This window comes from Acanthopagrus latus, chromosome 8 (assembly GCF_904848185.1).
Source record: "Acanthopagrus latus isolate v.2019 chromosome 8, fAcaLat1.1, whole genome shotgun sequence".
In the NCBI taxonomy this organism is placed as follows: Eukaryota; Metazoa; Chordata; class Actinopteri; order Spariformes; family Sparidae; genus Acanthopagrus; species Acanthopagrus latus.
In genome coordinates, this window is record NC_051046.1 from 16,706,757 (window position 1) to 16,730,604 (window position 23,848).

Sequence of the window (23,848 nt, forward strand, 5' to 3'; positions counted from 1 at the left end):
TTCATCTGTTAGGGATGATTCAGTGTGAAATTACATAACTGTGTTTACAGGCGGTGGGCAGAGTGCAGCGATGACACCTCTGATGGCCAAACTCTCGCTTTTATATAAATTCTAATCAAATCAAAGAGGCGTTGAACGTCTCATCAACCCGCCAGACACAAACTTGTGGGTATGAACTGAAGATGCCATTTCTAATAAAACACACCTCATGTTAATAAGTCACTTTGGGTTGCCAGGTTGTGGTTCTTTTGTTGGCCACCCCAGAGCTCTTAAAGGTGCACTCACGTAGTTTTGGAGAAGAGAAAGACCACCTTTGATTTTTTTTTTTTTTAATGTCTAAACAAGCTAAATGAACCAACTGTCTCCTCTCCAAAGGACTTTGGAGAGAATGTATATATGGCGGACCCTGTCACCTTTCTAGCTTCAAACCGTTTTCTGAGGACTTTAGTTTCCTCTGAGGAACAGCTTGTTTATTCAGCAATGGAAATCTCCCAAACAGCTTCTTTAAACTTTGCTGATACTTAACTGAACATGGCTCTGTGCAGCCCTTAGATACAGCCTGAACTAAATGATTGAGCCTCTTCACCAACATGCGTCATGGTCCCTTGCTGGCCCCTGCAGGATGTGCCCCCCTGACCCCTGGCTTGACCTGCCGTGACCTCTTTCAACTTGATTATTGGTCAAGCAATGAATCATGATACAGGTAATAAACCTACTGGAGCGTCACTCTGGATCCATACTGATGAACATGAGGATTACTGCCAACAGGAAATACTCCTCCCAGATGAGACGACAACACAGATACTGTAAATGCACTTTATTAAAGTAAATCTGGGTTTTTTAAAAAAGGGTCAGGTAGATGTACTAAACACTGATGAGTACGCAGTCTTTAAGTAGTGCAAGATGCAGTTACAGAAAGTAATGCACTCTGGAAAAATGTATTCTTGATTCTTTTCCTTCTTAAGCGGTGCCCGTGGAGGATCCTGATTTCTGCTCTCGGTTGTGATATTGAATGGTGGATGAGGAAGGAAAAACAATCAGATCTTAATGAGTTCAAGAGTCACTTTTGTTTGCAAACTGCAGCACATGAATGACAATAAATCTGTACAGAGTAAAGTAACAGAGCATCCTAATACAACAAATGCAGTTAGCAGTATAATGGAGGGGAGTGGATGGAGGGGTGGATGGATGGGTGGATGGATTTCCTTTCCTCCTTTTCAGTCACAAAGATAAGAGACAAGGCGATGTGAGAGCTGAGCGAGACACATCATGAGATAAGAGTATAATCTCAGTCTGGACGGGATCATCCCATCTGAAATCACTGTTTCATCAGCAGAAAATCCTTCTGAGGCTTTTTCTTGTTCCTATTCATACAGCACGTCTTTACAGACACACCAGACTGAGCACGGCATGAATAAAAGTCACACGAACGTCATAAGAGTCAGATTATTGGAGGTTTCGCAGCAGGAGACGGCTGCACTCCTGCGTGTCTTTGCCTTTTGGATGTCTCCATCTGGTGGTGGAGTTGCTGCAACGACACCGAGGTACTTCGCAATAAAGTAAGTACATGACGCCTACTTTACTGAGTCTATGCACGAGTCAGAACTATGTTTTCCAAGTTCACAGTGATTCAGTGGGCCCAAACACTCATTCTTAGCCACCTGACCATCTATTATTAAAGACAAACAAGACAAAACAAATGCCAGCGTACATTAGTTAGAAGTTGGATAAGATTATTATTGTGGATATTTTCGACCCTACACATTACTCAGAGCAAGTGAATACTGCTCACAAGTCCCCATCATACTATAATACGATTGCTAGTAACCTCACACAGTCCTCTCACCTTACTTAACTGACTACATTCTGGCTTCTTCAGTGTAAGGATTTGATGCTTTTCTCTGTTTTACAGTATTGTAACAGACTATCTTTGAGATTCAAAGCAAGACATTAGGACGTGTCACCTGAGGCTCTAGGGAATGGTGATGACTACCCATTAATCTGTTTACCTGTTAAGAGCCAGTCTATATTTTGTGCTCAGTTGTTCCAAGTACGTTACTAGGTCCGATGGCATTATAATGTAGGTAACATATTTAAATAACATTTAATTAAAGGAAAATATCAAGTGAATTAAACTTCAGTAAGGGTAAATTCACTGTCAGCAACAGTGAAAGGCTTTATAAAACATCTATTTCACAATTATTTATTCTGACGTTGCATCTGATGTTTTTTACACTTTGTAAATGGTTAATAAATACTGTGAGGTTCATCTGTAAACATTATTTGGATGGCCTTTACAATGTTAATAATCATTTACAATTGCTTAATTAATTAAATTGCTTATTGTTAATTAAAGTATGATTAACTAATTGTGAGGAAATGTGCTTTGGGGCTGCTGTTTGGCGCTATGACTAAATGAGAGTGCGTCTTTGAATCTGATATCTTTAAATCTAATATTGTGAGAAACATCGATCCATGCCGACAGAAACATCAGACTTTATCATGAGGGATTTAATTATTCACTTCAGAACTCCCTGTCTCTGTCTCTAAAAAAGAAAAAACTAATTCAAACACTCAGATAGCAGGTTTCTCTTGAGTTTAAAAGATTTGGGTTCATGTTCCAAAACCCGGAGAAGATTAATATGTTCCCAGTTTGGTCACTTTAAATAATTTAATGGCTCATTAGCAGCCCAAAGTCTGTGGACAGTTCTTATTTTGCTGGGGAAAAAAAGTGACGCTGCGCCATCAGAGTTTCACAGCACAAGCTACTCTTAACCCGATAATCCAACTCAAGTTCATACTGAAATTATTTATATTATTTATTCATGGCAGCTTGTAGTTGTTACCATTAATGAAGTGGGTATTGCAAGTACTGAGTGTTCTCTAGCAACTGATGTAACATAACTTGACCAAACAAAAGCACAACATTGTATACCATCAGTAGGACAATGTTTGATCACATTTAAAGGTAATTTTGTTGTTTTAATATCTGTAGATATCCGTAATTAAACATTCACGCTATATTCCAAAAGTAATCACTGTTACAGTGTTCAGTGCTCACGTTCACTAAATGATAAGATTGATTTTCTGGTATCTGTGCCCACTTAATGCAATCGGAACTCCATCCCGTGGGGGGCGCCAAATCACACAAAATGCCAATTTCTATATAACGTTGCTTTACACAGATAGCAATACCCTTTTGTTCACAACCAAGCCTGTTTGATGAATTTGTGCATGGATGTGCATGGATACAGCAGGCCTTAACCATTAAATTCATTGAAAGGAACTTAAGGATTTGCTGTTTTTCTCTGTCATTTATGACAGGAAATGTAAGATTATTTGGCTTTTGAAGAGCTGGAAGTTTTTTTCCACTTTTTTTGGACACGTTATAAACTAAATGATTATTCCTGATAATATTTGGTAGATTTATGAATAATATAACTTGTTGGTTACAGCCCTACTGCCCTACCTTGGAGGGTAAAATCAATAACTCCACAACATCAATAACACAATGGCACAGAGTGTGTATATATAAAAACATATATTTATTGTTCTGTTACTGTTGGTTAACTTGATCAACAATAAATGGCGGCTGGCCAGGAGACATACTGTACACAAATTACTAGAAAGCCTAAGAGAGCTTCTGTTTTTCAGTTCAGTGGCAAAGAACAATGCAAAGAGAAAGAACAGAGCAAAGAGAAGAAAAATAAACAATATTCGCTGCAGGCTGCACAGTTGATGGATGTATTAATGCATTGTTCAAAGGTCATCCTTCAGCCTCTGTTCAAAGTGGTTCATCTCCTAAGCAGATAACTTTACGAGAGGGGTAAAAATACTGTACATTGTTCTGTATATTAATGCTCCTTATCATGTGGCTTGAAGATTAAAAGATCTTTTCTCATTTATCCTTTTTTAAAATTTTTTTTTAGGACAGTGATAACTACTCACCGTTTTCTTCCCCCAAAACAAGCGAGGTTGAAGAAAGTCAAGTAAAGCTTTAAAACATGAATAAATGATATTTAGACTCTTTAAAGACAGAAATAGAGGTGCTCCATAAACAACAAAATAGTGTGTGGATTAAAATAGATAAAGGTTATATATATTTATACTATATATACTATATAAAGGCTTAAATCTCTAGACACAAGGACAGCCACCAGTGCTGTCTACACGCATTCCTTTAGTACACAAACCCTTTAAAACGCAGCAACAAACTCACACCTGCTTTGTCTCATTTTCACTCCGTGGACCATTAAGTCTTGTATTGTACATCTGCAGCAAAACGATCACAGGATCCTGATCCCAAAAGTACATTTATACCCCAGTGACAAGCTGAACTGCTGTAGTTTACAGATATGAAAAGACAAACTGAACCAGAGCAAATCAGAGTAAACTTTTGAAAGCCTTCTTGCAATGTCAGTTTGAAAACGTCGTCCGCCCGGATTCTGTATCGAGGGAACAAACTGCAGAAGACAGAAGTACACAGAGTCGCGTTTGGTTCTGATTTGAAAGATGTGTTGGAACATCATAGCCACAAATAAATCCACATCTAAATGTTAACAGTTTCTTATTGTTTTCATAGGAAGTTGAGGCTTGTGTTCATATATTACTTCCACTAGCTGGTTGATACTGATCAATAAAGCAGAATAAATCCTTAGAGTGTCAAGCACAGGATAAATGCAGGGTCTGTCATCCTACTGGCAGGATAACAACGAAGAGGACGGGGAAACCAGGCAAGTGAATAGAGTTTGGTGGTTGAGTTTCTCCTCAAGGCTATGGTTGATTATTACACAAAAGAGTGAAACGAAGTGGTTCAGTTGGAAGATGAGTGTGTTTCTGAAGCCGTCAGATCAGAGACCAGGTCCAAATGTCCGTTTCAGTCCAGGCAAACCATTACATTCCACACGCTGCAAAACAATTCAAATCCAGTTCCTTAAAGTCAAAGGAACTTTTTCTCAGTCTCTCCTGCATCATCGCGTCCTCGACCTCCATCGAGGAGTGCCGATGTTCAGACTGAATGTGCAAATGTCATCCGTAACGCACAACCCCTCGAAAACAACTTGACAAAAACAACACAACAGACAAAGAAGAACTTTTTTGCAGTCCCTGAAACATCCCTGTCTCCCAGTTCTTTACATTGAACTTGACTTTGTTTCTAAAATTGTAGGATTTAACTGAAATGAATCAGTTTATGTGCCACAAAACTAATGGAAAAGAGGATTAGTAAAAGACCGCATAATGTCATAAAAATGTCCATAAGCCATTACCTCCAAAGGAAACAACAAAGATACTAATTGCACATACTCCGACAGGAAGCCAAACCAACAGCCACAGAAGTTGTGTCCCATTTTAACGGTTCAAACCTGTTTTGTAACTGTGCTCAAAGCCCTGTGCAAAAGTTTTGTCTTAAATAATACAACAAAATTTAACGGTGTAACTTTTGTTAAACTGAACTCCAGACTGGCTTTGACATTTCACTGACTTGAACCAAGCCTCAGCTGTAAAAAACAAAAATAAATCTAGTTACTGTAATCACGTCTGACTGCAGTTTGTAGTAAACTTGTAAAGATTTTATGGCAGATCTTTGGCTTCAGTGGTAAAACATACTTCACTTTTGCATCAGTCTAGTTTAAAAAAAAAAAAAAATTTCACTGTGATTGAATTTAATTTTGAAGGACAAATCCATCAACGGTTAGAAAGTCTGTTCTGACTGTTCCTTTTTTCCTCATTCCCTAAATTTCTCCTTTTAGTCTTTTGAAGAATGAACTGTTGCTTAAAATACAACACTATGTTATAGTGTGAGTTGCATCCACATCCCTGATACATTCTGAGGTTCTCTCTCCAGAAACTGAGGACATTAAGTGGAATCTTTAGATGAAAATGTTTTTATTTAATATTTATGCGCAACACTTTCTCAAAAGTATTTAATTTGACAACGCCTCAAAGGAATCCCTCAGACATCCGTCTCGCAAATCACATTGGATATAAAGCTATCACAATTCTGTAGTCTTACAGAAACTGGCTGAACAAAACCCATAAAAATATGAAATTTCATATGTCATAACACATATGAGATGTGAGTAACTGAAGAAACTGAAGATGAACTGGACCGAAAAGAGACGTCTGAAAAGTCACTGCCAACTTCTAATGTTCCAGTTTGTCTTGGACTGGGTTTGACAGACGCTTCATCTGCCGGACTCTTAACCATCCCACTGTTGTTAATGAGTGCTAAGAATAACCCTGATCATGAAGCCTGGCCTGTTAGATGGGAACACAGCCTTTCGCTCTGTGGATTGATTTGCCCATGAACGAAACACAGACATTGCACAACCAGCTGTTTAGTTTTAGGTGAGCACTGTGGCTGCTGCAACAACAAAGCTGACTATTAGCTCACATCACACATTAGCGTCGGCAGAGGGACCACACCAGGGAAGTTGGATCTGTTGCCATAGTAACAGCTAGGGAGAGGAACTCAAAGCGGTTGTGACTGAGTCAGGTGGAGAGTGTGTGCTTGATGAGCTTGGTTCTGTGCTGCGTGCACTGGCTGGCTCTGGTTCTGAGGATTTGGCTGTGGCTGTTGCAGGATGTGCACCACCCGGCTCAGGGTGTCCGTGGTGGCAAACGCCAGGTACTGGCAGCACAGCCAGTCCTCCAGGCTCACGCCACAAGCCGTGTCCAGCGAACGTTCGGCAAACTTGATCATCATCAGAGTCCTCTTCAGGTCCAGCCAGTTCTGGAGGGTAGCCTCGCGCTGGCTGGCTGTGGCCCCTGACATGGGGCCTGTGCTGCTGCAGCCCAGCGCCTGGAACAAGTCCTCACGAGGGCCCCAGAGCAGACACTGCAGGCAGGCCCGGGCCTCGGACATGCGGATCCTTTCAGAGGGGTTGACGGTGAGCAGTAACCTGGCCAGTTGCTGCAGACCCTGTGAATAGAGCGATCTGACAGGTAGCGGCGGCAGGTCTGCCCAGGTGTACTCCCGCTCCTTCAGCTCTGGTGTCTCCTCGAATGGGTTTGGTCGGTGAAGCATCTCATAGATGAGAATCCCAGTCTGGAACTCGTCACACTTGCGGTACTGAGTTGCTGTAACAATTTCGGGTGCCAGGCGTGACTGGTCGCGCAGCGTACCAGGGTCAGTGGCCATGAGAGTGCTCTTCTGTTTGGCTTGGGAGAAGTTGCTGATGATGAGGCGGGCGGGGCAGGTGGCGTTGGCGGCAGCAGCAGCAGCACTGGCAGAGGTTGCACCAGAACTGCTGCTATTGCTGTTGTTGTTGGGCTCAAGAATGTCCAGATTCCAGGGGTTGCCAGGATGGCAGTGGACCAGCAGCAGGTTTTCCAGCCGCAGGTCACAGTGGGTCACATGGTAAGGTTTCATGTGCTCCAGGCCAGAGCACAGCTGCAGCAGTAGGAGACACACCTGACGCTCGTACAGCTCCGGGTTATGAGTGTGTCGTGCCACGCCCTCTCGGACAAAGTCCGCCACCGTCTGGAAAGGCACCTCACGTGTGATGACCACCACTCGGCTCTTCAAGCGGCCTGCAGTGCTCATGTGACCTGCTGTTGGGGTTTCATCTAATTTACCATTTGAGGCTTTGGAGTCTGTTGTCTTGGTGTCAGTCTTGATCTCTTTCTCTTTCTCCTTCAGCCCATTCACATCTTCCTCCTCATCCTCCTCCTCCTCCTCATCTTCTTCCTCTTCCCAGGGCAGCAAGCGAGTGGGGACATCGGCCAGGAAGTGCCCACAGTCTTGCTGGATGTTGAAGTTGACGGCCAGGCTCTGTCTCACTGCAAGACTGTGGAAAAACTGCTGCTGGGTCTCCTTCACTTTGCTCCGACAGATCTGGAGAAAGAGAAAGATAACATTATCACATATATTATTAACATCCATATAAGAAAACTGATACTATAAAGCAATGTGGAACTTCTTTTTGTATGCCATGTTACCTTTTTTGCTACAAATGTTAAGTTTTTATTTTCAAAAGATCCTACTGATAAGTATTGTCTGTATATTTAAAGACTGACGTCTTTAAATCATTATTATTACTTTAAACAGAAACTGTATTTTACTTTGATTCAGTCCAGCGTACACTGTTACCAAACAAATGTTTGTTTTTGTTTTTGTGACTACTACATTTTCCCCATCTAGTCCTGTCCAAGTAGTATTTGCTAAAGACCAAAGTGCCCAGGTGCATTAAGAAATGTTCATCCTTTTTAAAAACAAGCCATACATTTGAGTTTTGTGTTAAAGATTTACTCTCCAGTAAGGATAAATGGCAGTGGGATGAGCCACACACATGGGAGGAAAGTCTCAGAGCACCGAGGGGCGGTTTGCTTTTTTGATACTAGGTCGTTCAGTGTGTTGTCCCTTGCCACTCTTGAAATCTAAAGTTTTTATTTTGCTCTGAACAGTCACATTTGAAGGCTAGGCAGAGAGCCGGCCGTCGGAGAGACAGTCTCTCCTGGAAGACATTCAATGTGCAGCACTAAGTTGCTCACATAATAACAGACAGAAATAGTTTTGTAAACAATGAAAAATCCAAGCGAGTCTGGGAATATCAAAATCTGCATCCTTTCTCACCTGGGCACAGCTGAGGCACAGCTCATGGTGTGAATTTTGGGGCAGATACAGAACTGGTCAGACACTTATTTACTTCAGTGTTCATCTATTTAGACATTATAAATCTTCTATTGTGTGATATTAATGGACTTCTTTTCATTTTAATGAAACCAGACCAGCGACAATCCCTCCCTTGACTGCTGTGGGAGACTTTTAGCCAAACAGCAACCTTCAGCAACACTGGCACAAACTAAACCATTTTAGCAGAGAAAGCACAGGAGGACTCAAACATCAAATGTGTTTTCTGTGTCAAAACTCCCTGTCCTCTCTCGAACATTGCAGCTCAAGGCGTAAATGATATATTGAGCAGTGAGAAGAAGAGAGAAAGACTGCAGGCTGTCACAGACAGCAGTGATAGCGCTTCTCTGACTGTTAAACCACAGTAGCAGCCTCTGTAGCTCTCTGTCTTCCACACTTTGATCATTGCACAGACAAGAGAAGCAGAATCAAAGATAGGATCGCTCTCTGCACACGTCACAACATTCAGTAAAGTACCAACAACGGGAGAGAAGTCAAGGCATAACAAATAAAATAAAATAAATAAAAACTAAAATACATTCTTGTCACAGTGTGTATAACATAAAATGCTGGCATCACTTGTCTGTGATTTCATCAGCATTCTGAGGTTCACTGCATTTTTATTTGCCTCTATATGAAAATGTCATTGTGCAAAAGAAGGTGATGAATTCATGCACAGCGTGTCAGCTATTTATATTAAAAAAAACAATTTCTTAAAACAAATGTGGACATGCTGACTCTTATGTGCTGCATGTAAATGCAATTTCTTTTTTCTTAAAAATGGATTAAAGTTTTTATTCTATTACTCAATCTAGAGTTGGGCTGTAGAGCTCCACTACATGAACCCACTCTGAACAGCATAAAATCATCATCATTTACAAATGATTACTGGCTGACTCTCTCTTGAGTGAGCAACTCTTGATATAAATCCTGACATGGCATATGTATGAAAGATTATATAAAACTGAAACGTATTAAATTATTCAGTAAATGTGATCAACTGCATTCTGCTGTATTATTTCAGAAAAAAAAACAAAAAAAACAACAAAACTATTAGTATGTGTAAAACAAAAGATGTTTTCTCATCCCAGTGTGAAGTTGGGGGAAAAAAAGAAACTACCGTATTGTAGCTGAGCTACTGCAGCAACTCCGAAAGGCTTATGTTAAAATAATGAATACTATCATCATGATATCACAATAACAGTCAACTGAAAGACAATAACAATACTGATTTATTGCCGTTCTCTTTTTGACGTCTGTTTGAGCGGCATGAACACGTCTTCAGTAATCCTGTGTGTGTTTTTTACTACTACTACTACTACCTCCATAAATTCACTTTATTACTTCTAATAAGGCAGACTTTAACCTTGGTGGTGCTTGGCATAATTTATGCACCATTTATTGGGTTGTGATGAGGCAGTGCAGCAGCGTATTCCCCTCCAGACCCACTGTGTAACTCTTCAGGAATGTGCATGTTCACTGGTTTAGACATGTTGGCTCTGACACTACAACTGCCTACTGATCTTCTTTAAGGACATGCTTGTAAAGTTGCTGGTTGCAACACAATTACAGGAAATTAATTTTCTTTATTGCTCCCTCTTCATTCCTAAAAGCTGACATTTCAGAGATACTTCAAGGCTTTACAACACAGACATGCTCAAGGTGGATTATGAATAATTATCACTGCATTAAAAATATCACGGCATGTAAAATCTAATTTGCAGGAGGACCAACTACACTTATGGGGGTTAAGGGAGGCAGGAGCTCAACTGGGCCACATTAAAATACAGAGTTGGGGAAAGTTTAATTGGGCCTGTTCTCTTCTTCTGCTCCTGGTTGCTTTATTTACGGACGAGCATCTTAAAAAAACAAGACTTTATCATGAGCCTGCTGCTCATATGAAGGCAAAGCTTTGAAGTACGGTGGAGAGCAGAGAGTTTCATATTCTGTGAATAATGTAACCTTCATCCATATCTGCTTTGTGTTTAAGATCCAGAACTCTTCCAGAAAGCTCTGAATGCAGGACTGCAACCCTTAAAAAATTGTGTGTACATGCATTAGGGTTTTGTTTATATGCATGCACACACAGGTTTCATTGCACAAGGTCGTGCCCTGAAGGCTCAAAGTTTAAGTGCCAAAATTTCAGCACAAACACTGTCCTCCGCCTCGGCTGAGTGGGTGGGAGGAGATTCCTCAACATAAAAACAAAGTACAAGGTTTCATAAATCTACATCAAGGACAGAAATTACCAGACTCCTGATGAATCTAAAAACACATCATGTTAAATGGGTAATGCAAATCAAGAACTTGAAAAAATGCTGAAAGTAAGTTTGTTGCAACATTTGCAGAAAGGTGACTGTATGAATCCTCAGTATGAACTGAACTGAAAACTGAATAGCTTGTTTGGAAAGAGGGAAAAACTAGCCCAGTTAATATTTCAGGATCAAACAAAATATGAGTATTTAAAAAAATACTTGTATTCAATGCAATGTATTACTAAACATATTTAGAGCCAAATTAGATTCTAGATTTTTAGAGTCAACCAATTCAAGGAATGTAATCATCCAATAGACAGATGTCATAAACAGAGTCAGATGGAACTATTTTGATTATTGATTAAGGTGGCTCTGTGTGAACAGGTAGATTGGTCATCCATCAGTTAAGGGGCCTGTGCTTTGATACCCAGTCACAGCACTCCCTCCAAGTGTCCTTGGATACTGAACCCAAATTTGATGCCTTAGCTACCCAGAAGCTAGATCCAAGCTGAAATAGCTTGTAGTTCTTTCTTAACACCACATCAAAGTTTTCAGCAAGAGAAAGCGGCTTTCTAGGTCCATTTAGCACACGCTGAGGATTGTATTGCTTCAATTAATTAAACTTACCATTAACATTAATCAGGCAGCCAGGCATTAAAACTGGCAAATTCAGGTGTTAAAATGCTTGTACTACCTTTTCACATCACGTTGTGTTGAATAAATTAAACTTGTTAGGTGAAGTAAACAGAGTGGTACATTTTTCAGTAAAAGGAAGCCGAGCCAGATACCTCACCTTGATGGCATAGTTAACCAGTGGGTCCTTTGCGTAGGAGGCAGTGTAGTATACAGCATCCCCAGCCTCACAGCAGGGCTTCCCAGTGGTCAGTCTGAAGTGGGACCAGCTGTCTGTGCCAAATCTCAAGTGATCCTTTTGACCAGCCATGAAACGGTCCTCACACTTTGTTGCCAGCTTTCGCAGTGTGTCCGTGTGGAGCCCCCGGATCCTTCCCACCACCTCATCCCAGCTGTCTAAGCCTCTGTACAGAGCAGGTCTGTGGGATTTGGAGGCTCCTCCACCCCCAGCAGCACCTCGACCTGTTGCACGACCCCTTCCAGCCAAAGACTCTGTACTCGGGTAGACCCTCCTCTCTCTGCCCGTCGTGGCACCGGCTGCAGCAGGTGAAGAAACGAGGGAGGACATGCTGTTTGTTGGCCTGCCCTTGTTGGTGGCTGTGGTGGCTGTTGGCCTCTCTAGGGAATCACCGCTCTCATGGTCGTGGGCTCGATGAGGCTCTGAACTGAGAGAGGAGCTCTGACTAGCTGTCTCCCAGGTGGAATCCAAGTCATAGAGAGGGTTGGCCACACTCAGGTTGGTCCCCCCTGGCTTAGCCTCAGCTCGAGGTCTCATGGCTCCCTGGGCTAGCTCCTTGCCTCCAAGGCTGGGTTCAGTGCTGGAGCGAGGCACAGACTTCTTTGGTAGTGGTGGTGGTGTGGCTTTAGAAGCTGGCTGGTCAGCAAGGCTGTCCAGATCAATGGAGGCCAAGGTATCGCTGGATGCTTTGATGTTCCGTGGCTGTTTCAGTGGGATCATGTTGGCTCTGGATTGACCTGGAGGAAATGAAAGATAGGATATTGCATGAATCAATAAAAGTGTTAACACCACTGAACAATATCCCACTGGGTGGAGAGTGTGAGTGATAGAGTTTCAAACAACAAACTGGTTTTATTGCAGATTATACTTAAACAGGGCATATAAATATGTCTCACACCTCAGTTTATACCTAGAAAAATGAAAATTGCAAAACATGAATCTCTCTAAGGACTATTGCTTGCTATTCGCAGGACAATTCAGGTTCCTATACTCTTTTATCAATTTTCCTCTGGGCTTCTGCTATGATTCAGGACTTGAAAGGTCCTTTTTGTGGTTATAGCTGCCCAGCCTGGGCAGCCTGACTTTTCTCAATATTATTACTCTTTCTCTTTCACCACCATCATCCCCAGAGCTCCTTGTATCATCAACATGGCGTTTCCAGTCGCCCAATGGCATGCTGCCTCTCATTAAGATCAGAGGCTGACACGAGGTTGTGTTCTGTGGCACGTGAGGAAACTGGTGCCTCTGAGGTAAATTCAAGCCAGAGAGCAGGACAGCTGGGCACAAGTCGTCCCTCCAACTATCCAGCTGCCCGGCTCAATCTGCAGCTCTGTGCTGCAGTGAGGCTTAAAGAGGCAGCATGGAGTCATCAGCGGCACAATGTGACCTTATTTTCTGGGATGGTGGTGGGAGGGAATTGGAGGGTTGAGGGGTTGATTGGACTCCCTCGATGTTCTCTGGAGTTGAGGACCACGGAGGCAGAGGGTCGGACACGTGTCTGGTAAGTGGGAAGGGACAAAGGAGTCGTGCCGCTTGCATGATGGCAATAAAAGAGCCTGGTACTTTTAAATGGGTGGATGTGCAAGGTCACAGACGACCCTACTGCATGGCTTTCAACTCATCAGGGAATACCCCAATTTCCTAGATGATCAAGATGAGAGGCTGAGAGTGTTATAGGATGATCTCTTTCAAAGTCACATCTTTGCCAAAAGACTGATGAATGTCCCCACAGTAATCTACTTGAACCAACCATTTCTCTTTGCACAGTAAAAATGTTACTACTGCTACTGATTGCAAATTTGTGTTAGACAGGATGAGTAACTCATCACGTGTGTGTCACTCTGCCATGAGCTGAGGAAAGCAGAAGCCTTAAGAAAGAGCAGTCAGGACGAAGTAAATGAGTCTTGGTAATCCTCTCTGGAACGGGTGTATTTAATGTGTTCCTCCACCAATCTGCAGTAATCCATCCAAGAAAACAACTGTCTCCCTCGGCCACTCGTAGGGATCTTCTATATCAGCAATTTGGCCGAGACCTAACTAAATTACATAAGACTGACTCGATAAAACAACCTGCATGGAAGGATTTATTAAACCTTGTATATCTTATATGTACATATGGCCTTACAACACAAACAACCTGAAATCAGGGTTGCAGCGAATTAGAATTTACTTTACTTTTAAATGTGCCAATAATTTGATTGATCTATAAATCTATTAGTCTGTTACATGACAGCTTAGATGTTTTCTTTTGTCTGATGAAAAATAGCTGGAGATCACTTTACAATATAACACTCTAACCCCTTTCTACCAAATTATCTCTAGTTCTTGACTGTTTTTATTCAAAATCATTGGAACCTAATCCTATCTAGCACATCGACCTGTGTTTCCATCAGCTCTGAGTAAAACCACTGCAATCACAGTTCTCACTTCATGTTATGGAAAACCTGCTACTGTGTCTTTGGTTCTCGCTCGGTGCCAACTAATGGCTTTCAAATCAATTTTTCTTTTGTCCAATTCCTCCAAACTGTTTCAGATAAGGTTTGCAAACCGAAACGGAACAAGTTCACATTGTGACAATATTCCTATTTTAAGTCACCAATAAGTGTTTCAGAATAGTGATAACAATAAATAGAAAGTTATTTTCTTTTAATTTAAAATAAACTGCTGTTAAACTAACACAGAACCTGATGTGTCTGAAAGAGTTATTTTGCTAATGCTTTCAACTTACTTAATCCAATTCTGGAAATCATTACATGGAAACTGTCATATCATCGTCACAATCAAACCAAACATGGACATCTGTGACCTCTCACACAGGCAGTTGCAGTAAAAACAGCTTGTAATAACCATCCTCTAGCAGGGTTGGATTAATGTAATCCTTTCTCTTCAAGTATACCTTGAAAATAAAAGGAAATTATTTTCTAAAATACCATATAAAAAGGTATTCCACTTACAGTTTAAAGAACAGTATCCTCCAACATTAGTTTGTATAAAGGAACTTGTTGCCATAGCAGAGACAGATAGCTGTTCAGCCATTGTGCTAAAATGAAACTAAATCCGACACTGTAACAACAGGAGGCGACAGAGGAGGTGGGGTAGATTAAAGAGGAACAGACAGAGGGAAGGAAGTAAAAGCAGTGAAGTGGGTGGCTACAGAGGTGGTAAAAGTGAGGGGAAATGACTGCGAGGTGAAGAAATAAATGGGGGACACCTGATAACAGAGAGACAAAGAAATAATGAAAACAAATAGAGAGATGAAGAGGAATAACAAGAAAAACAAGCCTACCTCAATTCCACTAATATCTCAAAGTATTTAGGTAAACGTGGTGCAGCAGCAGTGAAACGCTTTTCTCTGCTTCCATCCCTGAGAGTCTTTGAGGAGCCGCTGTGCCAACAGGCAAGCTCAATGCTCCCACCACTACTAGAGCTTTCTCACTGAGAGAGGCTGCAAGCACTCTGCCTCCTACTGCCTGATGCTCTGATTAAAACACAAGTGTGTGTATACTGTAGCGCCAGTGAGAGAGAGAGAGACACTTATGCTCTGCAAAGTGAATGTGAATCTCCACTAAAATGTGTGAACAGAAAGCATTACAGAAGCCGAAAGTGGACAGCAGAGGGAGCGGGGGTAACAAATTCTATTTCTGTCACTCTGACAAGTAAAATGGAAACATCACATTCAGCAGCCATGGTATTGATCTTGAAGGCCACACACACGCCCTCCCAAACAAAAATGAAGTGCTGTACTGTGCAATGTTTGAAGGCAGACCAACACAAACAAAAACACGCTCCTGCCTTGTTCCTCATTAACAGCGTGCAGGAGAGTAAAATTAGGCAGCAGGGAGCTCATCATGTGTTATCCAGGGAGCTTTTACAGTAACATGCTCAAAATATATCAATCCAGATTTACATACCCTTACATAACTTTGTAAAAAGAAGAAATCTAATGACTGCAACAATGTCAGCAAAAACACACAAACACTTTAAGATGCCGTAAGGGTGCAGGATATGGAGTTTTTCAATCCGATGCCAACAACCAATAATTATCTGCTTCTGCTGTTCGATACCGACAATGGATGACTTTAAATTTTTGTATTGCTAAAATAAGCTCTTAACCTTTCTGGGTTAGGGTTTCCTTCTCGCTTAGTTTATTGGTGGATTGCAAACCAACCTCTGAATCTGAATATGTTATGTCTGCACTTGTTAAATCAATAAAAGCAATGGGGCTTCATGTTATTGGCTCTATTTATCAAGTAAAATTTCATTATAGCCAATAAATGGTTTATAATATATTATCATTGATGATAATTAAATAACCGTTCAAGCTAATGATGTAAAGACACAGTAAGAAATTTCAGCAGTGCATCTGCTCCACAAACCCACACTCTCCAGCCTACCACTTTGTGTTTCAGTTTCTTTTTGTTTCACACACACACACTGCTTGATCACGGCGAGATCCTTTCCCACCCACAGAGAGCTTTGTGTTTTAAGCGTCCAGCTATGTTTTAAAAGAATGCTTCCCTCTCGCTTCCTCCCTTCGTTGCTGCACATGTCTGCCCTTGACTCGCTTGTCATTCGACCACCAGACTGACTAATGTCTAAAGATGAAATGTCTCGTGTCAACTAGTGTCAAAGTGGGGACTGTGATAGAGGAGCTTCATAATTGTCATGTTTAAGGAAAGTAATGATGCCATCTGCAACAGTGTTATAAACTAGACAGGAAGTAATCGGGCCTATTTGTTTTCTGTGCTGAGACAAAGATCTTAAGGAGTTAATCCCTTAAACTGGTCTCTATTGCCGTATTGATTAAAAAAAAAAAAAAAAAAAAGCAGTGGGCTAGCAAACTTAAAGACAATTCCACTAAAGTTGTATAATAGGATATCAAATTACATGAAAACAAATACAGAATTGTACAATTAGCATACAGCATAGATTTATGTGTGTTTGTGTCTGCTATTTTCTACTCAATACTTCCATTTAAACTGTCAATCTCAGGTTACACAACTTGTCTTTATATTCCTCCTGGAAGTGTCTTTTCTCATGTGAAAAGAACAAGTGAAGGAATCAACTCATTAAGGCTGTGGAGTTAGGACTTTCATTCCATTTCCAGGCCATAGTTCAGTTTAGCATAGCCAGATTAGACAACTATGAGTTTTAAGAGTAAAGGCAGCATAATAATTAGTGCCAGACATGAGGATAAAAGCTTTTATGAAATGAATAGCAGTGCTGGCATAAGTAAATGTAGTTATTAAGGCAAACCTGCTCCAAACTCATCAATCATGATCTATGATTTTCAGAAATACCACAAGAGCAGGTGATGAAGGTAGTGAGACAGAGAAGAATATAAAGATTGTGATTCAGACGAAAACATAGAAGTAATCTCTTGATTAATCTAAGTGAGTGGTCCCCTTTGTGTACAATTCTGCATGTCCAACAAATGTGCTAAAGTAAGTGGGCCTGATGAGAACTGAATAGGACAAATAATGTCAGGGCAAAGATTTCCACCTCAAGCTGAAATAAAATATTTCAAAATAGTTCCAAGATGCAGCCCGTGGGTGACAAGATGTGTCAAGATTGTGAGCTCAAGCTGTTGCAGCACGGAATAAATTATAACTTGTCACATGTGAAGCTGTGCTGATGCTGAAGAAAAGTGAAATCTGCTATTTAGGAGTGAAGTGCAGCCACTGAGGACTGACAGATTGCAGCAATATTCATCGACTGACTCCAGTTACAATGAACGTAACCTTCATACAGAGAGATAGTATGATTCGTTCGTTCGATTCAGTAAAGTACCATTTTTAAGTACATGTAAATACATTAGAGAAAGATGCAAGATATTTACAGTGCAAATACACAAGAAACCAAAACGTGTAGTACCCAGCTTACCCAAGTTGCTATAAGTGGCACTGCACTGGCTGGAGGCGGTAGAGTGGGAGTGATGGGAGTGATTCCCGTCTTCGTCTGGCTCTCCAAGGCTGGCGCTGCCCTCGCTGGCTGAGGCTGGTGTGGTAACCTGTTTGGCATGGCCATCTTCGCCCTCCCCAAGCACAAGCCCCAGATTCACTTTGGCAGGCAGGGAGGTGGCACCGGGCAGCTCCCGATCCCTGGTACCACTGGCACTGACTGGTACCTGGCTGCAGGTCACAGAGAAAGAGACATGCCTTGTTTACTTATGAAAATGTGGAAAACTTGCTTCATTGACCATCTAATTACATCAGTTTTCTTTCCTTTGTTTGTAATCTATTATAACATTTTTCTCACTGCTTTGAGATTGTTCTGTATTCTGTCATTGATAAGGTCTACTTCTGTGTGAAGAAAGCTTCAAAACAAGTCAGAACTGAAGAGGATGATGATAATGGGCTCTATCGTGGAGGGGAGCAGTGTTGGTAGATGATAAACGAGCTTCTATTGATAAGATTTCAATCTGTCATGGTTCATTTTGTCTATGAGGGATAACTGTATCTTACATCACAGGATATGAACAAAACACACACAACAATGTTCTGATTTGGTGAGTTTTTTCAGTCTCTCTCAAATCACTGTCTGTACCGCCTCATCAGCTCCCCTCTTTCTTCTCAGAAAGTGAGGAATTAGAGGCAGCACAGCTTTAAGAGTGGGGCTTTTGAAGGCTGATTTGTTTCATATGCAACTAAAATTATGCCAGAAGGAAGGACAAAGAAAAAGGCATACCAGGACCAAACAGTGTGTGACAATTTGCTCTGAAGATCCTTCTGTGATAGTAAGTTGCTTTAATGTGAGGTGTGATAAGAGGTGAGATGAATTTAATCTAAATCTGCCACAGCAGCTTCATCAAAAGGTGTGACGATAACATGAGAGATTTTAATGTGATTATTAGCTGCCAGTTTTTCCAAATTAATTTTTCAGCAGATATTTAACAAAGCTGTAGGGATGTACTTAGGCATTCTGGTCATAGTGAAAAATAATGAACAATGAATCTTAACAAGAATTAAAAAAAACAAAAAACAAAACAAAACAGAATTGTAATCTTGCCTCCTGACGGATATGTTTAAGGTGTGACGACACTGATGCAAACTGTCATGAAAAAATGTACGTGAGCATTATAGAGTGTGGCATAATAAACCACGATGCCTGTCATCTTTATGATTTGTAGCGTTTTATGAGTCTGTTGTAATGTGGCTGTTCAGAATGACTTACAGCAGATGAATGCATAATGTTCCCTACTGCAACAGCATGCCATATACTTCATGTACTGACAGAAGAAATCTGGGTCACATCTTACAGTTACTCAGGGTGTATTACTACTTGAGACTGGAGATTGCACAGTGACTCCAATCACAGTGTGAAAGCCCTGGGGATGTTATGAAGAGACCTGTCATATACTGTAGCTCTTGCTGCCAGAGATGCGAGGTGTACAAGCAATCTGCCACATGTGGAGCTTCAGAAGGAAGTGACAAGTCCACAATTACCCACACGGCCTGAGTCCATTGCCTTATAATTGTACTTGAAAAAGGTATTTTCTGACATGGCTGACATGGTCAAAGTTATCATTTAAAGTTTTTGACCATGAATAGTGCTATGTGCAAGTGGGTTTCGTTTTTGACCCTACTGGGGTACAAGAAAGTTTCCTAATATGACTGTAAAAACACAAACACACTAAAGAGAAACTGTAGCTGCAAAAAAACAAATAGCTGACAAGGAGCCTTTCTTTTTAATTTAAGTTAACTACAAGTCACAACCTGATGTTTTTCCACAGTCACCTGGGTAACTGTGTCTTTCAGCTCCACTGAAAAGCACTTAAACAGATGGGATTTCATCGACAGCCATCTGGGATCAGTCTGCCTCTCTGATCATGGTAAATCATATACTAGACGCAATACTGGCTGCTGCTCTCTGATCTGATAAGAGGTCAGCTGTGATCTTTCAATGTGACCTGTGTGAGACATTACAGCCTTGGGGCACCTGGGTTGTGACCACCCAGGTTGGGTAACATTCTAAACTACTGTAGATTTAACCCCTATTGTATTACAGAAAATATTAGCTGCATTTACCTTTCCTGTCCTGCTGAGTAATGAAATTTAAAACCAGGTCAAAGTTAAACAAAAAATGGCCACAAATAGTTCACAGAGCTGGTTTCATTGCCACAAGTGTTGTCATAGGTGGGGCAGCTTGGCAGTAATGTTTGTATTATGCTGAATCAGGGGTCATTTCCTGTGATTACACATGTTGTCAAAATGATTAATGATTTAGGTGGCACTTGGAAAAGTCCCTGTGTAGAAAAAGTAAGCTCTAGACAGACAACGAAACTCATAGGGAGCTTTGAACAATTGAATGTTTGGGACATCTGGAAGAAGAAACATCGAATCAAGTTTAAAAGTGTACAGATTAGCATCTAAAAAAATGCTAGATCAGAAAAAAAAGAAAAAAAAAGCGTTTAAATCCTATCCTTTTTTCTGAGAACAGGTATGAATCATCAGAACAAGATAATTAATCATTACAAAGACATGTTTGGGCTCGGTACGGTTTCAATTGAAGGGTGACTATCATTTTCTCAAAAAAAAAACATTCCAGAAACGCAAAAAGAAACTGGTGCAGACAGTCTTGGAATATGGATCAAAATACAACGAACGCTTACCTATAGTCACTGAGCATGGTCGCTATCAAAGTCACATTTTAGGGAAGGTTTCATATTAAAGCAGTGAGTGTTTTTTTTTTTCTTTATGAGGAACACAAGTATTGTTGCAATCATTTTACAGAGACAGAAAAATGAGCACTTTAAGACACCCAGCTGCTCAAGTGTCTGTCTCTACCCTGGGGCTCTGTGTCTGAGGAGAGCATCAGATCTGACATGTTTATGATCTGGCTTTGTAGAGCATAAGCCCTCTGTGTCTCTTATAAAGAGAGTTGATCAATAGCCTCTGAGTTGCACAGTGCATTACTTTAGCACTTGCCGGCTTGCCAGCAGTAGACAGTTGATATAAAAGACCCAGTGTTTTAAGACTACTAGAAAATAAAGAGGAAGTAAACAGTGAGTGGATAGAGGCATAAACAGAGTATAATTACTCTAAAACTAAACAGCATAAAGAACAGTGTGTTATAATTGAAAGCAGAAAATTTAAGTCTGTTGGCCTGACATGTTATCTCAGTTTCCTCTTTTTTTCTTCCTTATTCTTTCTACATAAAAAGATGTCATTACATAATTCTGGTTTTGACTAAACATGGATTCTGTACTGTATCTTATACATTAATCCTGTTCAACCCCAAAGTAATAATGGATTACAGCCAGCTGCAAAACTATTACAAAGTGGCACTAAATCATAAAGCAGACAATCTCTAGTCCACACTGTAATCCTGAAAACAAAAAATCCAGAATGGATACACACTTTGAGCAGCCCTTAACACAATAAATACCTTTACGGCTGCTACACAGTTCAGTGTCAGGACCTGACTTGTTCAGATAGCACAAAGCTGCCTCAGTGCATTTCTCAGTTTCTTGGATATTTGTCACAAGAAATTAACAATCTCTGGTCCACAACACAAATCACATAATCTTAAGAACCTCTCCTCCCTATTAAGTCAATATGACTTACACGGCTGGATGGTCACAGATATTTACAGAAGTGAAGGAAAGCAAAGGGTTTCAGTTCTTACCCACTGTATTGGCTTACACAGTTTCCCATCTGGAAACCTTGAATATAAGGCAAAGCTGAATTCACATTTTAGGTAGAGTAGTGAATGAAGCCTGGCCAGTCCTGAAGGATCAAAGTCTTTTCCTGTGTATGTTCTTTCCTTGTCTTCTTCTCTTTCTCTCTCTTTGAGTGTTCCTACCTGTCTCAGGTAATGTGTGTTCACCAGAGCTGTAGAGCACGCCCATGTTAGCCAATAAAACTGCTTACAGTCAAAAGAACTAGGGTTAACCCCTTATCTGCCAATCAAATAACAGGTCTTAAGAATGACCTGTATGGCCACTTCATAACATATCTATTTGTCTGGGAAAGTCCAGGGAAAGTTGATTTTTTAAACATGAAAGTCTTTAATATCTTATAGCAAAATACATTTGCATCAAAGGTATGTCATTTCATATAGGGACAGACAATATTACTATTTGCTAGCAATTATCGTGCAAGAAAGGTGGACTAACAGTGATTTATAGGATCTTGACTTAAACAACATGGATGCTTTGAAACTGCTTATGTTGCAACAAATCCTATTTTTTCAGAAAGACTTTTAAGTGCCAGTATTTTGGAGAAGTACAGACTTGGACAAAAAAAAAAAACCATAAAAAAACAACTCCAAAACTTGAAGTACCTTTCAATTAATAACAGACTAGTTATTTAAATACACTTCCTCTCCCTTCAACATGAGTTTCAGAAGCAATGTGAGGAATTAATTTACATTCCACAAATTATTTCTCTAATCTCTGTCACATCTTCTTCACATCACCACAGGAAGATAAGGCACCAAGTAAGAGTTTAAGCTATTTTCTGTTTTTGGGTCAAGACAGTGTAGTTACATAGTAACCTACTGGGCAAAACACAAAGTGAATAAAAATAGTTACTAATTGACAAGTTCACATTGAAAGCTGTAAATGGCAGGGTCACGAAAGTGGTTTGGAAAGACAGGTGCAAAGGAAAATAAGGCACCAAAGGTGAGGTGCACGAAAGCATTGAAGTGTGACAGCATACATGAATAAATAAACTATTTCTGGTGTGAAATGTCAGTAAATGAATGCTGTTCAGCATTCCAATGTTGAGAAAGCTGTTCTATGATGTCCGTTGGTCAATATGAATGGGAAACATTTAGCAGAGGAATGCTGCAACAATTCATCCTTCATGCTGACATCTGTTCCAGAGACCAAACTTTGTATTAGCGAGTGAGATATTGTACTCAACATTTTAGCTTAGAAAGAACAAACTTAATTTATCTTCATTTGAGTAATCCATCATTCTTTTGTCCTGAGTAATGACTTGAAGATTTTGGCATCAAACTTTTGGGAAACGTACTGGGTACTTTCAAATACATTCAGTACACCTTCACATTTCCAATTTTAGTACAACGTCACCTAAATAACCCATACTAATAGCGAGCCTTGCACATACTTGACTCTTGTACCCCTTGTTATAAAGTGTGGAAAGAGACAGGAACTTCGTGTAGAACGAAGAGATGGCGAGAGCTGAAGCTTGAGGAGGAAAGGAAAAGCAGGGAAGCTAGAAAAGAGACAGAATGGGGCCAAGCTAATGACAGGATGGAGGAGAGATGTATTCAAGAATCTGCAGTGCTTCAGGCTTAAAGGGAAACATGTGGAAGAAAGGCATGGAAGAGGAGCAAAAAATTGCATCGAACAGAGAAAATGATGGTGGAAAGCCAAGTACCTTGAAACAACCGAGAAGAAATTGATAATATGGGGGTGGTTGGGATACAAAGAAATGGATAAGATCGATGTAGGTCAAAGTGTAACAGATCAGGTAAGACCAACAAGAACATCTAAAAGGTTGCTTCCATGCCAAAATATATGTGGGCGCGGCATCGGCAAGGTAAACAGTTTCACAGTGATTCTCTTACTGATCAAGTGGGTTCTTTGGGGTGATTTTTTACAACAGATCAGGATACTCAACAACAATTTCCCTCCTGAATACACATCGAAGTCCAGATGCTGCACAGTCTCTGGTTTAATTTAGTTTTTGTGCTCAATTACACATACACCTACAAAAAATAAATTGGAATTTGCTCAGAAAATGACATGAAACCCCAGGAAGAGGTAGTAATGATATACTGCAGGGAGTACTTAGCTCAAGCAGTACTTTCTAACTGCTTGCTGCCAAGTCACGACTTTTACGTAACATTGACCAATTAGTCATTTCACACAGACTGAAAATATACCACATCTTGATGCAACTTAGCATATTAGGAAATTACTATTTCTAACCAAGTTACTATGCAAGGTACATCAGGATGAGTCAGATGATACATTATCTAATCATTTACTGTAGTGGTTTTTTTTTTTGTTTGTTTTCTAGGTCAAATTATGTACTTTATGGATCTGCAGTTCAAATCAGGGTTCAAATCAATTTAAGACTTTTTAAGACCTTTTAAAAACTCCATGAAATACAAAAA

General features: G+C 40.5%; 1 protein-coding gene across 5 annotated transcripts in view; it reads right to left on the reverse strand.

Moving 5' to 3' along the window:
- Nucleotides 1–3,524: 3,524 nt before the first annotated feature.
- The window catches only part of peak1 (pseudopodium-enriched atypical kinase 1), a 98,177-nt gene continuing 77,853 nt past the window's right edge, over nucleotides 3,525–23,848 (reverse strand). For all 5 annotated transcript variants that reach the window (XM_037106646.1, XM_037106647.1, XM_037106644.1 and 2 more), the window contains 3 exons: nucleotides 17,642–17,889; nucleotides 11,681–12,495; nucleotides 3,525–7,837 (listed from right to left, as the gene is read on the reverse strand). In XM_037106646.1, coding sequence (XP_036962541.1) covers nucleotides 6,473–7,837; nucleotides 11,681–12,495; nucleotides 17,642–17,889 — 2,428 coding nt within the window. In that variant the 3' untranslated portion in view covers nucleotides 3,525–6,472. The remainder of the gene's footprint in view (nucleotides 7,838–11,680; nucleotides 12,496–17,641; nucleotides 17,890–23,848) is intronic.